Source organism: Melopsittacus undulatus, chromosome 4, assembly GCF_012275295.1.
Source record: "Melopsittacus undulatus isolate bMelUnd1 chromosome 4, bMelUnd1.mat.Z, whole genome shotgun sequence".
Classification (NCBI taxonomy): domain Eukaryota; kingdom Metazoa; phylum Chordata; class Aves; order Psittaciformes; family Psittaculidae; genus Melopsittacus; species Melopsittacus undulatus.
The window spans coordinates 112,347,669-112,362,087 of record NC_047530.1 but is presented as its reverse complement, the minus strand read 5'-3'; the positions used below and the strand labels follow the sequence as shown (position 1 = coordinate 112,362,087).

Sequence of the window (14,419 nt, the reverse complement as noted above, 5' to 3'; positions counted from 1 at the left end):
CACAGTGTGTGAACACTTGCAGCACCACCTCATCCTCAGGCAGTATTCCCTGTCTGCAGGCACATTTAGCTTCCAACCACAGCTTCCGTTCTACCTTATTTTTAACCATGGAAAAATAACTGAGTCTTCTGTAAAACCACTGAGACATAATTCCCACACCTCCCAAGATTTTGGTGGCCTAGAGCCTGTTCTGCCCAGCCAGTTACCAGGCCTGCTACAAGCATTCAACTGAGTAAATGCTGCCAGCTTCCTGCACAACATACCTGCAATACATGACTGTCATGCCAGAGTCTAAACCGAACCAGAAGAGCCTGCAAATCCACAACATTAAAGGTAACTGACAGTGCTACCACAGAGGTTACCACGATTCTCAATGAGCAAATGCCTTGATGAAAGAGAAGATGCAGAGATACTCCCGCTGCCTTGCTCACATTCACTGACTACAGAATTAGTGCAGTGATGCTAAGTGGGGACACCAGAAGATGCAAATCTAAAATCTAAATGACAACAGATGCTCAGAAGACTCTATGCCTTCAAGCAATCACCACTTTAGCCTGCACCAAGGCAGAGGCAGCAGCTTGGGAAGGTCTCATGTTTGAGGTGGCCATCACATGAGCAAACCTGTTCTTCATGCACTACCTCTAGGAGAGGGACGGAGAACAGGGAGGAAAGGAGGAGCATCACAGGTGATATAAAACACACTGACTTTGAACTTGATGTTGTATTCACAGGGGAAGGAACATGTTGCTCCTCAGTCACATGGTGGATGTGTTTGGTAATCCCATGTTTTAATCAGGTGATGTACTTGATCAGTTTGTTGAGCATGCAGGGACAGAGGGATGGATTTTTCAGAGGCATTTCTCATTCCTAAGGTACCTCACTACTAGAGTACTACGAGAGATGCTGACTTCCTACTACCTCTGCTTGTAAAAGCTCACTGGCTTCAAGCCTTCTTGTTTATCTACATGTAATAAGAACACAGCACCTAAGGCCGATATCACACAGCAAAGTGTTATGAAGCCCCCAAACAAATGCCATGCATTCACCCATCAGATCAATTGGAAAAAGCAGAGCAAGGAGCAGGAAAAGCTGCACTGTAAATTTAGTAATGGGAAACAAGCAAGTGTCCGAGATCCAGGCAGCTCTTTCCTCTTAGGAGCCTGTTGTCAGCACTGCCTCAAGGCCGCCGCTGTTCCAGTGCTACATGACATGCCTGGGAAAGGCCCCGGCAGCCCCAGCTCTGGGGAGCACACCAAAAGCCAGGACCTACAAATACCTGAAACAGAGCTGAACTCCTCCTTCATTTTGTTTTACTTTTCCATGGGGGAAGAGCAGCAGTAAGAGCGAACTGGTCCAAAGCCACCCAGTACTGGACAGTTCAGTCCATTGTAAACCACCAAGTCAGCTGTCACCCACAACGCAGGTGCCACGTGGACAGGACCAGAGACCAATGAATCCAAGGAAACCAGATCAGACAAACCAATGTGTCTCAGCTGCATCAACTGTGCTGTCAGCAAAAGCTTTATGGGCTGCCACACTGTAAGCTGTCATTACAAACAGCCCTGAAAGGAAGGTTGTTTTAAACATTTTTCCCTGTTTGTATTCCTTGGACAAACTTTTACATTTAACAGCATCAGATTTTCCATGTTTTTCCTGTTAATAATGTAGGATATCTGCAGATCAATGGTTTTAAATTTTAGTATGTGACATTTGGATGTTATTTTAGTCCTCCATATGCTACCACATTCTCAGAGACGCATACAGCACCTACAGCAATGATAATTCAGAAAAGTGACTTGAATTCCCACATCACAGCCATTAAAATCCCTTACTTTAATTTACTGCACCTTCAAAACAAGCCACCAAAATGCTCCTTCATCGATCTGCTCCTTGCCGTTCACTCAGACACCCTGCTATGCTGCGGTTCATCTCTAGAAACATCCTACTGTGTTTGCTCTCTGTGGAGGTGGTTCTGAGCGCAGCACAAGACCCGGCCCTCACGAGCTGCACTGACAGTGACGTGCACAAACTGGGCTCCTCAGGAGGATGGAAACACTCGTGGTCTGCGGTTTCCCTGGGTTTCAGTTCATGAAGAGTCATTTTCCATCCCTCCTCAGGAGCTGTGCTTTGCAGAGGCCTCACACAAAGCCAGGACTCAAACCCTGAACTACAGCCTGTGGAGCTGTTGTGTGCTGGGTGCTGCAGACGGGGCTGGCGCTGCTGGAGCAGCAGGAGCAGCTCTTTTCAGGAGCTCTTATCAAGCTTTATTCCACTTCCTACTGCCTTGTGAGCACATGGAGCCAGCCGTCCTGCTGCTGGCTATGGGGAGGAAAAGGGTTCAAGGCTGCTGGACAGCCCAGTTCCTCCCAGCACGCCCAGTGCTGCCCATCACCCCCAGCAGACTCACCACCCTTTGCTTACAGGGACAGTGGATAGGGCAAAACCACCGCAGCTGAGGGATGGGCTCAGGTCTACTGCAGCTCCACTATCACTGGTCCAGACCACACACTTGATGGCTACATGGGAGTGTCACTGAATCATTTGCTTCCTATTTGGACATTCATATACACACTATTAACTGCACCAAAGACAGCCCATGTCCAGTTACACACTCTGGTGCCTGCTCTAGGATACTATTGCTGCTGCTCATTTGTTTCCCCTCCTCTTCCTGTTTTCCACAAACTATTTGGAAGCGTTTCCGCAGTGCTCACCCTACTTTGTAAACAACTGAATACGTCCCAAGTCTCCCTGATAAAGATGCAGAAATAAGTAACATGATGGATAGAAATAGGCAGTGACTTAAATCAAATGAAATCAAAACAACCAAGAAAACACCTCTGTTTGTATTCACAGGAAGAGTCTGCCCTGAAGATACAGAAAAGGTTTAAACTAGGACTGTCTGAGCAAGCAGCGCCTGAACATCACGTGCTTACAGCAGTAATCAATCAAGATGCATGAAGAAAAACAAACATGAATCGTGTGAAGCTGACAGACAGTAAAGAATGTGAGACTGGTTCCTGCACCTCAGGCTTCTGCAAATCCTTCAACTTGCTGTATTCTGTATCATTGCAATAGGGGTCAGAGGCTGCACCAGGCTCCTGGGTTTGACTATAAACTAGTTCGTGACTTCAGCTTCCCAAAGCAAAACATCTCAACATTGTTCATTATGCCAGTAAGCAAATGTGCACAGAGCTCCATGGGAAACAAAGCTTCATCTTACCTGGTAAAATTCCCGAAGCCAATTCTTCTGGAGATTTTCCGGCTGAAAAACAAAGCAAAAACAGAACATTAACAATAGGAGAAATGTATTTTAAGAATAATAACATCCCGATACTGGAAACAGTGTTTTGTAATAATATCCCATCCCTGGTAGTGCTCAAGGCCAGGTTGGACACAGGGGCTTGGAGCAGCTGCTCCAGTGGAAGGGGTCCCTGCCCCTGGCAAGGACTGGAACTGGATGAGCTTTAAGCTCCCTTCCAACACAAACTAAGCTGGGATACTGGATTTCCTTAGTTCATTCAAAGGGGGAGTTTTTTTCACCAAGAACATAGAGCACAGACATTGGGATGTTCCTCCATGAGCACCAATGACAAACCTCTGCTTTTAGTTTCCAGGTCCCCTCTCCTCAGATTTTCTCCAAGAAGGTACATTTTGAACCTGGCTTCACAAGGTTCACACACATACACGATTGTCAAGTAATTAAAGGGCTCAATATGTATTGAATTATGTACTTTAAATGTACATGTTCATTGCTGTACATGACCTCCTGATATAACATCTTGCAATCTGAGCTTCCAGTTACATGGATTTACTTCTAATGACTTGGCCCTGAGCAACAACCCTGCTTCTGTGAGATGCTCAAGCACATCAGAGTCAAGGATGAAGTGGGAGAAGCATCTCCAGATTGCCCCAGAAGTTATGAAAACTGAAGCAGCAAAAATACATGAAGTACAAAGTTCAGCCCCTTCAGGAACACAGCCCACCTCAAATACGGATCTGGAGGAGATAACTGATCTGCACACATTAAAGGTACAGCTACAAGAGAAACATCAGTTGAGTTCTATCTTCAACAACACTGCTTCTGGACAATTTTTGCATCATAGTGGGGTATAAAATCCAAATCAGGCTTTTCTCTCAGCAGCAGCAGGAAATAGAGGATCTGCAGGAGGCAGCAGAAGGTATTGAACTGAAAACCAGAGCGATGCCTCAATATCCTCCCTTTAGTAACAGTCGTGACACTGGCTGCCTGTGGCAAATATACAGACATGGAATTCCTGCTTTGCTCTATTTCCCATCAAGTGTGTTAATTTCAAGTAGCTGGATACAACTTTAAACTTAATCATTTCTATTGACTCTTGTTGCATGGGGATTTGCCCATAGGTGGCTGCACAGATTTGCAGAATAAAAACAATATTTTTGTCTACAAACCAATGGAAATCCTGCAGCTCCTGAGCCTACAAAGCCTACAAAAGCTTTCTGGGAGGTGAGGGGGAAGAAGCACCACGTTTGTCCCTTGCTTTCTGCCACCTCCCATCTGTAGATCACTCCTTGACGATTCCAGAATTCAGACATGACCGGTCACAAAGGTAATGTTTTCACTCCTCAGAACAATCCCTGTCCCAGTGATGAGCTCTTTCAGTATGTCCTATGGACACTGCTGCCAGTGCAGGGCTGGGTGAGCCTGAGCAGTGCCTCCTTGCTCCATGCCTGAAGCCAGCAGGGATGGATCTTAGCCCAAGGTTTGGCTTCAATTTGGCACAAACCACCCAGGGCTCCCACCCCTTCCCTGCCCAGCCCAGCTCCAGCCACAACAGAGAAGATGCAACACGGATCAAAACTGAAGGCAGCCAGGAAGTGATAAACAGACCCTCCTGAAATGACATCCCATCAACTGCTTAGTTAGCAACTTAACTCTTCCTACTCATTCTAAACATACCAACAAAACCCACTGAGTATCAGTAAGGACTGTTGCTTTTACAAAGCAGCAACAACAGAACAAGCAAACCAGGATTTACAGGAGACTTCTAACGTGGAGTTACGAAGACAGCACAGGATTGACTCCTTTGGGGTTTTTCTATCACTCTACAAAACAAATCTGAAATGGGAACATGATTTTGAAAGGCCAGATACAAACTGTGAATAACACAAGATCTTGCAGATGGCAAAATTAACATTTTCTGGTAGGCACAGAAACACAATAAGCAAGTCCTGTGTTGGGCACAAGCAGACGTGAGCAGCTCTGTGTACTTGTGTGGCCTTAGTAAGTAACAGCAATCTTATGTTATAAACCCCACCCCACGCACCCCTCCCTTCTCTGTTTTATTTCTACTGGTTGGAAGATGCCCTGGGGTCCATTTATGTTTTAAGGATGGCAGAAGTCAGCTCTGGAAAGCCCCTGAAGACAAACAAAGCCCACTTCAGCCTCTATTTACAGACAGGAGCTAAATGACAAGGGACACAAGATCCCAAAGATTCCAAACCTGGACTTGGGGGAATACACCCGAGCACAGGGCTCTGCACTGAGAGCCTCAACCAGTTTCACACAGAATGCATGTTAAACATAAGCATAACATTTGTATTGAGCAGGTTTTGAGCTTTTCAGCTCAAGCACAGTGCAAAGCTGGGAATAAGGGTGGCACCAGCTACTGGTGATAATGTACACTGGCTGCAGCTTTTTAAAGGGAGAAAGAGCTGCTACCAATCAGAATATGTGAAGTTATTTATACTTGAGGGATCCCACAGGAGAAAATAAAGCACATCCTCGCTTTTGTTTTTAAACACTACTGCAAGTGGTAGAAGTTCCCCCATTTGCTACATGACTAAATGGAAACATTGTGAGGTTGAACAGGAAAACCACCCATACATCAGAGGGAAGCTGGCAAGAGGGCTCCAGGCCCCCAGCTCCTTCAGGCTGGGTTTGAGCAATCAGATCAAACACTGAAGAACTGGAGCCCAACCGAGCAGCAGCAGCCCTGGACCAGCAGCGGGGGGGGGGGGGGGGGGGGGGGCTCCTCACAGCACAGGGACATGAGACCATGACCCAGCTCTCTTATGAGTCCCAGCCCGCTCCCCAGCGCAGCGCCCAAAGCCAAGCCTGGTTACCAGGAGGAGCAGTGATTTCAGTCCCGAGAGGGGATCAGTGGTTACTGGATTCTGCTTCCCAGGCTCCCAGTCCTGACGCCGTGGGACACTGCCTCTGCCAAGTGCCAAGGGCACACAGCTGGGCTTCACAGCAATACGAAACCATCAGAACACCAACTAATGTGGATTCAGACTGAAGCAGCAGGAATTGGTGACCAGGAGTGCAAACTCAGACGGTCCTAGCTCTTATGCTTGGAGATGTAGTGATCCCTGGACAGTTCTCTGTCCTGTGGCACTGCAACATGAGTCAGGAGAAAGCCAACAACACACTTGCTCTGCCTCCACTACCCAGCCTGGGACGAGATGGGCAACACTACTGACATGTCCCCATGACAGCTTCGAGACACTCGGATACCAGGTATGTGCAGAGATCATCACTGTACAGATCCATACCTCCCACTAGAGGAGATATGGACACTCACAGAAGACTGAGAGCTCCCTAGAAAATTCAGCACCTCAAACCTACATGAAACAAATCTACAGCACCTACATTGACAGCAGACCAGAAACACATTCTCAACCACAAGCAATGATTAAACTAAAAGTTGCTAACAGCACTCCTGTTGCGACATTAAGCTATTAAGGTATCTACTAACCCACATATTTGTGAAAAGCAGGAGCAGCCTGCAAATAGATTCTTGTGGAGGAACAGTGCTTTAGGGTTGGTTTTGTTTTTAAAGGGGCTTTCTTTTCCTCCTGCTTTGGATCCCAGCAGTCACTACCTGGCAACCACAGCAGATGTTTTCTATGGAGCTGCTTCACAACGTCACCAGGTACATCAAGAACACCAGCTCAGGATGAGAGGCCACCATCCATCCCATCAGCGGCCTGGACAACCCACAGCTGATTCCTTGTGGGCAAAGCTCAGCACAGCTCCATACCCTGCCCACATAACCCCTCCCGACAGCCACTGTGTTTTAACTGTGCTGGCACAGGCCAGTGTTCAAACAAAGAGAAGTGAATTGAGGTCAGTGAGCAGAGGTTCACTCCATTTCACAGCCTGGCTGCTGCCTGCACAGCCCTTTACATTGATCAGCCACAGAGAACAAGGTCTCAGGGGGAGGCAGTTATAGAAGTAACTCCAGAGCTAAGCCAGGCACAACGAGGTGAACTGAGTCACCCAGAGCTGTAGGACCTTTCCTCCTTCCTGTCTCATCTGAGCAGCACAACAGACACCAGGGCACTGCAGTCAGGAGCACCTGCTGGGTGAGGGATGTCTGCATGGCACCAAGGAGCGCTGTCCATTGTCCTGCCCCAGGCATGGCAGCAGGGAACAGGGCACCGGCCATGGGCCGGCAGCTCAGCGCCCACCTCCGAGGGGCCAGCTTCAAAGTTGCTTCTGTCAAGGTTGTTCTATCTCAGGCTGAGAGGCGAGGGGTCGATGGATCACTGCAGCTCACAACCCAGGTTTCTGCAGCGGTGACAGCAGGAGGCAGGAGCCCAGGGAAAGCTGAGTGGTGCAGAATGAAGCTTCCCTGCCTGCAGGTTAATTCCTTCTGGGATCCCACAGACCACGGGAAAGTCTGAAGAAATGGGGACAGGAGCAGAGCTCAGAGCAGCAGGAGCAGCACTGGGAGATGCCAGTCAAGTCTCTTGGCAGGTAATTTGGGGAGACAAGGCGCTAATGAGGTCGCTGGGGCTGCCAACAGACTCCTCTGCACAGGGCTGGGGTTCTGCTAAGCCCCTGCAGTCACTGTGACCCCCATCACCCACACTCAGGGTGACCATCACCTTGCTGGCTCTGTAGGACCCACCCCTGCCACGCTCCCAGCTGCCGTGTCCTCCTCCTCCTCCTCCTCCTCCTCCTCATCCCATGCTGCCTCCACAGCACGACCACATCCTTCTGTTTTTACCACTCTGGTCAAACCCTGTAACCCAGCCCCCTGCCTCAAACTCCTCCCCAGCGACCTCCCAATAAACGAGGTCACTTTAAGTTATGAAGGACTGCAGATAACAACCAAGAGGAACAATAATTCATCTTCCTCTTATTTTTCCATCTAAGAATAGACACATTATATTTCATGTCTTCCAGACTCTTTGGCCTTCTTCCCATCCTTTCTCTCCACGCTCTGTCCTTCAATAAATTATCTCATTCTTTTTGTAATGTAACTGGAATTAATCTTTTCCTTGTCCTCGTCAATGCTAAATCCTTTTATGACCATTCACCAATGAACCCATTTCTGCCTATTCGCTTTCTCCTGAGCATCAAGGGGTTCTTCCTTCATCACCCTGCCCCAACACCCAGGTCCCCTGTGCACATCCCTGTGCTGGGGGGGGGGGCACTGAGCCTGTTCCATGCAGTTTTGTTAGAGCTCTGCTGTAAATGAGACATGAGCTGAGCAGATGGGCACCGGGCACCTCATACACAGAACCTTGGGATGCTCTCTGGGCTGTGCTCAGCACAGGTCAGAACCACAGACTCGCAGGATGGTTTGTGCTGGAACTGGATGAGCTTTAAGGTCCCTTCCAACCCCTGCCACAGGAAGGGACCCCTTCTACAGGAGCAGCTTGCTCTGAACCTGCCAGAACAGGGGAGACTGAGCTGAGCTCTTAGGAGCTACCCCAGGGCCTTGAGGAGCACAGGTCTGGTTTCACTCTACCATCCCATCCAACAGCACACATCTTGACTCAACAGAGCCACAAATAGACACCCTCCTCCCGAAACAAGCACGCCTTGTTTCCAGACTGCGGAGCCACGTGGGGTCCATGTTAAAATAACAGCACACCCATCCCGCTGCTCCGTTCAATTAAAAACAATTTTCCTGGAATTCCAAATCCCACTAAAACAGTCTCTTTTAGTGCCGAGTTTCCATATGAAGTCTATTTATGTCACACTGGTTACTGTACTGGTCAGGCTTATAAGGAAACACAGTTGTCCTGTGAACACATGGCTGCCACATGAGTCAGTAATATCCCCCAAACAAGCATCTTTTCAAACTGAACACACAAACAGCCTCTCTTCTCCCCAGTGTTTCCATTCCTTACCAAATTACACCAAACAGGCAAGAGAAAGCTTTAAGCCTGGTGCAAAAATATGTTCAGAGAGGGAAGAAACCTTTGCAAAAAAGGAAAAACCCATATTTAGGGTAAGAGTCGAAGGAACAAAGAATAGAACAAAATGAAACTAAATTAACAGTCTAGGAAATTTCTCTTCAGTTTTGTTCAGAGGGAAATGGAGCAAAGCGGATGAATTATAGAGAGCCCGTTCTATTTGCTGAGCTTTATTTTTAGCAAAGAATAGGCTCATTTTCTAAGCTAAAGGATTCTTGACTTGCTTCGGGAACACTCACTGGGCTCCACAGGGGACACCAAGGGGCTGGGCTCTGCATACCCGCTTGGGCTGAGGGTACAAGCAGCAGCGTTTCTGTATGCCTGACTCAAACAGAGCAAGAGCCCCAAGGGGTCCCCGAGCTCCGGGGGTTCTTGGTGCTGCAGAGCAACACGCGGGCCCTGCTGAAGCCACTGCACCCCCAGGCAATACCCAGAGCCCTGTTAATCTGCTCCCTTCAATCTACACCCAGGAGGGCCATGAAACAGAACTGTTTCCCTGCCTCTGCTACACTTGGTTTTATACTTATTCCCCAGCTCCAGCAGAAACAGCAGCAGGAGAGGCCAGAGCCTCAGCTTCTGCCAAACACCATCACAAGTTGACAGAAACACATGAAGCACCCACCACCTGTGCCAGAGGTCTGTGTTTCCAGAGAGCTGAAGGTGCCTGCAAACCACCTTGTGCATCTGAGAGCCCAGCACCTCCAGGAGCAACAGCGACAGCCTGCACCAGGACTATGAGAGGCACCAAGAAACAGCCCTTCCCAGGCAGGGATGGAGTAGCCAAAACCCAGGAGTGCACTCCTCAACACAGGAAACGCAGCCTGAAACAACTCACAGCAAAGGGTAACCTGTTACAGAGCAAATTAACCATCCTGGCTGCATCACAGGGAAACAGCAGGAGTGATGTAATAGAACGGAAAGGGATGAAGCAATGCGCAGGTGCCTGCCTCTTCAAAGGAGCTGGATGTAAAACCATGCGTACTACAAACAGTTAACACCAAGACCAGAATCAGTCTCGCCTCTAAGAACACAAGATGGGGAAGTGGAAAGAACCACCTGCCTTTAACTCCTACAAAGTACCAGCAGCGTGTGCTGGCAGGGCTCCTGCCGGGACAAGAGCCTCCAAAGCCCTGAAGACCCCAATGACTGAACCCAGCCTGCTATGAGAAGACCCTAAAGCAAACAAATCAAACCAAACCGCACACACGTTGACAAACTCTGACTTCTGAACAGCAAAGTCAGCAATGCGAGCCCTGGGATGCCAGGGAAGGTTGTGGAGACTCTTGTGCAGAGCATGGGTCAATACATCCACAAGCAGAGAGGGCAGTGACTGCAGGCAAGCTGTCATTCACAACAACAGCTAAATCTCAGGAAAAGGCTCATGAATCATGTACAACACACAGTTTTGTAACACAGTAATTGTAACTCTCAAGCACAAAGCTGAAAACTGCACTCACTGTATTGCAGCCATGCAGCTTCAGAGCAGGCACAGCACAAGGTCAGCACAACCCAGAATAGCCCTTCTTGCCAGCCTGCCCCTCACTCAACTTGTGGCTCACCATCAGTGCCATCCACGCTCCTAAAAGTCACACAAATTAGGAGAAGCCCATGACCCGGATATGTTATTACTTAGCATGATTCCAGCTCAACAACTCCTTTCAAACACATTGAGTGTTAATATCTTAGAATCACAGAATCCCAGCCTGGTTTGTGTTGGAACGGATCCTAAAGCTCCTCCAGCTCCAACCCCTGCCAGGGCAGGGACCCCTTCCACTGGAGCAGCTGCTCCAAGCCCCTGTGTCCAACCTGGCCTTGAGCACTGCCAGGGATGGGGGTGTTCTGTCTGTCCCAAGTCTATTGCTGGTTTAGCTAATCCAGTGCCATAGAACAGAAGAAAAAGACTTCTCTCAACACTAATGAAGCTCAGCTCTCAATTACAAGATTCCCACGCTACAATGAATTGAAGATACACATTCTTTCATAGCTATTTTTAGTAAACTAACAGGTTCTTAAGGACTACATTACACTGAGACAAAGCAACGAGACTTGCAAACTTCCAGAACTGTTTGTGGAGGACATAATACAGTAAATCTGACAGCAACAAGACCAGGGTTACGTGTAACCCTGAATAAAGAGAGCCACGAATCCCAACTATCCTGACCCCAGTGAGCTCCCAACCTGCTCCAAATGTAACCTCTATCATCTTATTTGAAGATTAAAGGCTCCGGGTATTTGAATAACCAGCACATTAAGAGTATTAACAGCAAGAGTTAATCCAACACCCGGTATTAACAGCACCGCAAAATCTATAATCGTTAGCAAACAGCAGGGATTAACCACATTAATACACTTAAGTTTCCAGTGATTTGTGTCCCGAGCTTGGAAAGGCAGGAGGAAAACAGGCATTATGCTGAAAGAGAGAATAAAATTAACCTGTTCCTGCACATGGATACACAGAATAGAGCTCTGGCAACAGTCAGCACCACCACATCTATCTTGTGAGGTTCCTTTGTTTGTTTGCTTTAAATTCATCTTCAAACCCTTCTCCTGGGTTGACTATGGGGATAATTCCTTGTTGTAACCACAATCTACATGGTCGGTACACATACAAATGTACATGGTCTGAAAACACTCATTTTTTGGCTGCAGTTCCAGAACTGAAATCCACACCACAGACGCCACAAGGAAAACCTGGGAGCTGATGAGCTTTAACAAATCACCTGACCAAGAATCCCCCCACACCCACTGTGTGTGAAACCAAACCGTGTTTGTTCATCCCAGCCTTCTGAGGGTGTTTCCTGCAAAGCCCTGCTCCAGACAGGAGCGATGCTGTTCTGAGTCACGTCTCCCATGGCAGGAGATGGGCACACTCAGCACACAATCAAGTTGTGAGCAATTGGTCATCACAGAGTGGACCCTGGATCTGCCCACTGCAAGAAGCCTCTACTGACCTCAAGGAGCAAAGCAGAGATCTGCTCAGCAAGGTAAGCAAGAGAACTTGCACATGAATTGATGGAAGAGAGAACATCCCTGTCAGCCACCGAGAGCATGATAAAGAATGTGGCTTTCCGAGCCAAGTGAGAGTGAGACGTGTTGAGAGTTGTGTATCTGCCCTGTAGCTGTTGCTGCTAGCACATCATTTGAGTTTTCCTATATCCAAGTTGACACAGACATAGTGAAAAACTCAGGCAGTTTCCAGTTGCAGAACAATTGAGGCCTCAGACACAGCAGTGAAAGCAGCCACAATCAGAACAGCTCTTTCTGCAGGCTGGGCTTCATGGAGGTGTGAAAATACCCGACATGTTCAGTTAATCCTGTTGGCTGTGGCAGGGGCAGCCCTCTTCACAGATACTCCAGGAGTAACTGCAGAGTAGGAGGCCGGGATAAAACATTGTCTTAAATGAATAAGGCAGAATGTGTTCTGAGGAGAGGCGGGGGGTGGACAGTGGGTGTTCACTTTGTAAACAGGCACTTTTGTGAACTAAAGCTCTGGAGCTAAAGGGCATGAGCTCCAAGCACTGGTGTGCAGCAGTGTCTATCAGCTGCTCTGAGCAGTACATGCTCTTTCCTCAAGAAGAAACCCACATTTATGAGCTAAACCTTTTGACCGGGCACTGCCCTGCCAGGGATGAAAGTCCAAGGTTTTCCTAGAACCAGTTCCAGGACTAACACACCCACGAGATAGAGGCTGTCAGAGCACTGGCTCCAACACACCCTATGAGATCAGCAGTGGCATCTTCCAAGCCAAAATACCATAGCCAAAATACATAGCCACCATAGTGGCTGTCAACTGGCTGCCAACTGAGGCATGGGGATGCCAAGATGCACTTCACAACACTAAAAGAAACCTGTAGTGATCTAATGTAAGTATCTGATAGCAGAGGAGACCATGCAAAAGCTGTTTACATCCTATTCAAGCAGTAAAGCACTGAGGGATATACTAGAAGTTCATTTCAACTTGCTCTAGAGTGGTGTTTCACTCTTTTCTCCTCTCCACGCACGTTTCCCTAACAAGTACATCTTTGATCCACAGCCCAACAATGCACAGAGGTGATGTGCACCTTTCTGCAGAGCCACCACATGGGAAAGCCAACCTTGTCTTGGTGATGCCGGAAGAGAGCCCAGCAGAGGAGCTTCCCCTGGCCCCTCATAGCACCAGCTGCTCCCAGGCAGCGTGGTCAGTGTGAGCTGCACTGGATGTGATTCTGCACCATGAGCGGTGCCTGGCTCATGCTGAGCTGCCTGAGCAGGGATTATGGAATCCCGGCCAGAAAACCCCAAACAGCTTCCCTGCAGAAAGGAAAGCTTTCATTAGCTTTGAAGGAGAGAAGTAAAGGACAACCCACACTGCTCTCAGCCAGCCAGCTGTAAAGAAACACATCCATCAGTCTCTACACAACCATAATATGAGCATCATCAGGAATTCTACCTTCGTAAGGAGTTCAGAGTCCTGAAAAAATAACCTAAGCGCAGACATTAATCATGAAGCTGACTGTGTTATACACAACATCACAATACGTGGTCTCTGATGCCATTCAGGAGGTGCTGTGGAGCGGGGCAGGTCAGGGACTCACAGAGCCCCTGCAGCCAAGCTCCAAGAGGAATTCCACGTTCTTAAGCACAAGCCCAGCCCCAAGGATCACCTACAGAGTGCCCTGCAGACACAGACGAGGGGCTGCTTCTCCAGCAATGTTTGCCTCAAGAACTTGTCAGAAGTGGAGCAGAACAAACGCTCTGAATACAACTGTGGAGAGTTCAGGTTAAACAGCACAGTACTGCGCCTCAGCCTGGTTTTAAGGATTTCAGCTTACCGAGATGGGCCAGCACATGAATCAGGGGAGCAGGAACACTGTGTACAGAACACATTACTGGGATATTCCATGTTTTAATCACGCTCCCCAGCTCAGGCCGTGACGCAAGAGGCGGCAGCTGGGAATGCTGCGGCCCCACTCCAAGCAGTGAGCACAGGACGGAGCCTGCCCCTCGGCACCAGTGCACAGCACAGCCCTGGCACACCCGGGACCTCAGTCACACACGTGAGCACGCTCCTGCTCACTGGTGAACTGGCAGTTGGCACTGCCATTGTGCACTACTGAATGGAGCAACAGCCCTGCACTGAGGAGCTCACATTCGGGTTTTGTCTTCAGAACCTCTAAAGGAGCAATCAGAGCTCAGAAAACCCCAACTAAAACTCAGACGTGGTCAGTGCAGCAGCTGCCCCATAATC

At 48.5% G+C, this 14,419-nt stretch overlaps 1 protein-coding gene across 1 annotated transcript in view; it reads right to left on the bottom strand.

The window, feature by feature from the left end:
* INPP5A (inositol polyphosphate-5-phosphatase A) overlaps window positions 1-14,419 on the bottom strand; it is a 200,911-nt gene that overhangs the window by 148,991 nt on the left and 37,501 nt on the right. Inside the window, exon 2 of the mRNA XM_034062409.1 lies at window positions 3,221-3,262. Within this exon, the coding sequence (XP_033918300.1) occupies window positions 3,221-3,262 (42 nt within the window). The remainder of the gene's footprint in view (window positions 1-3,220; window positions 3,263-14,419) is intronic.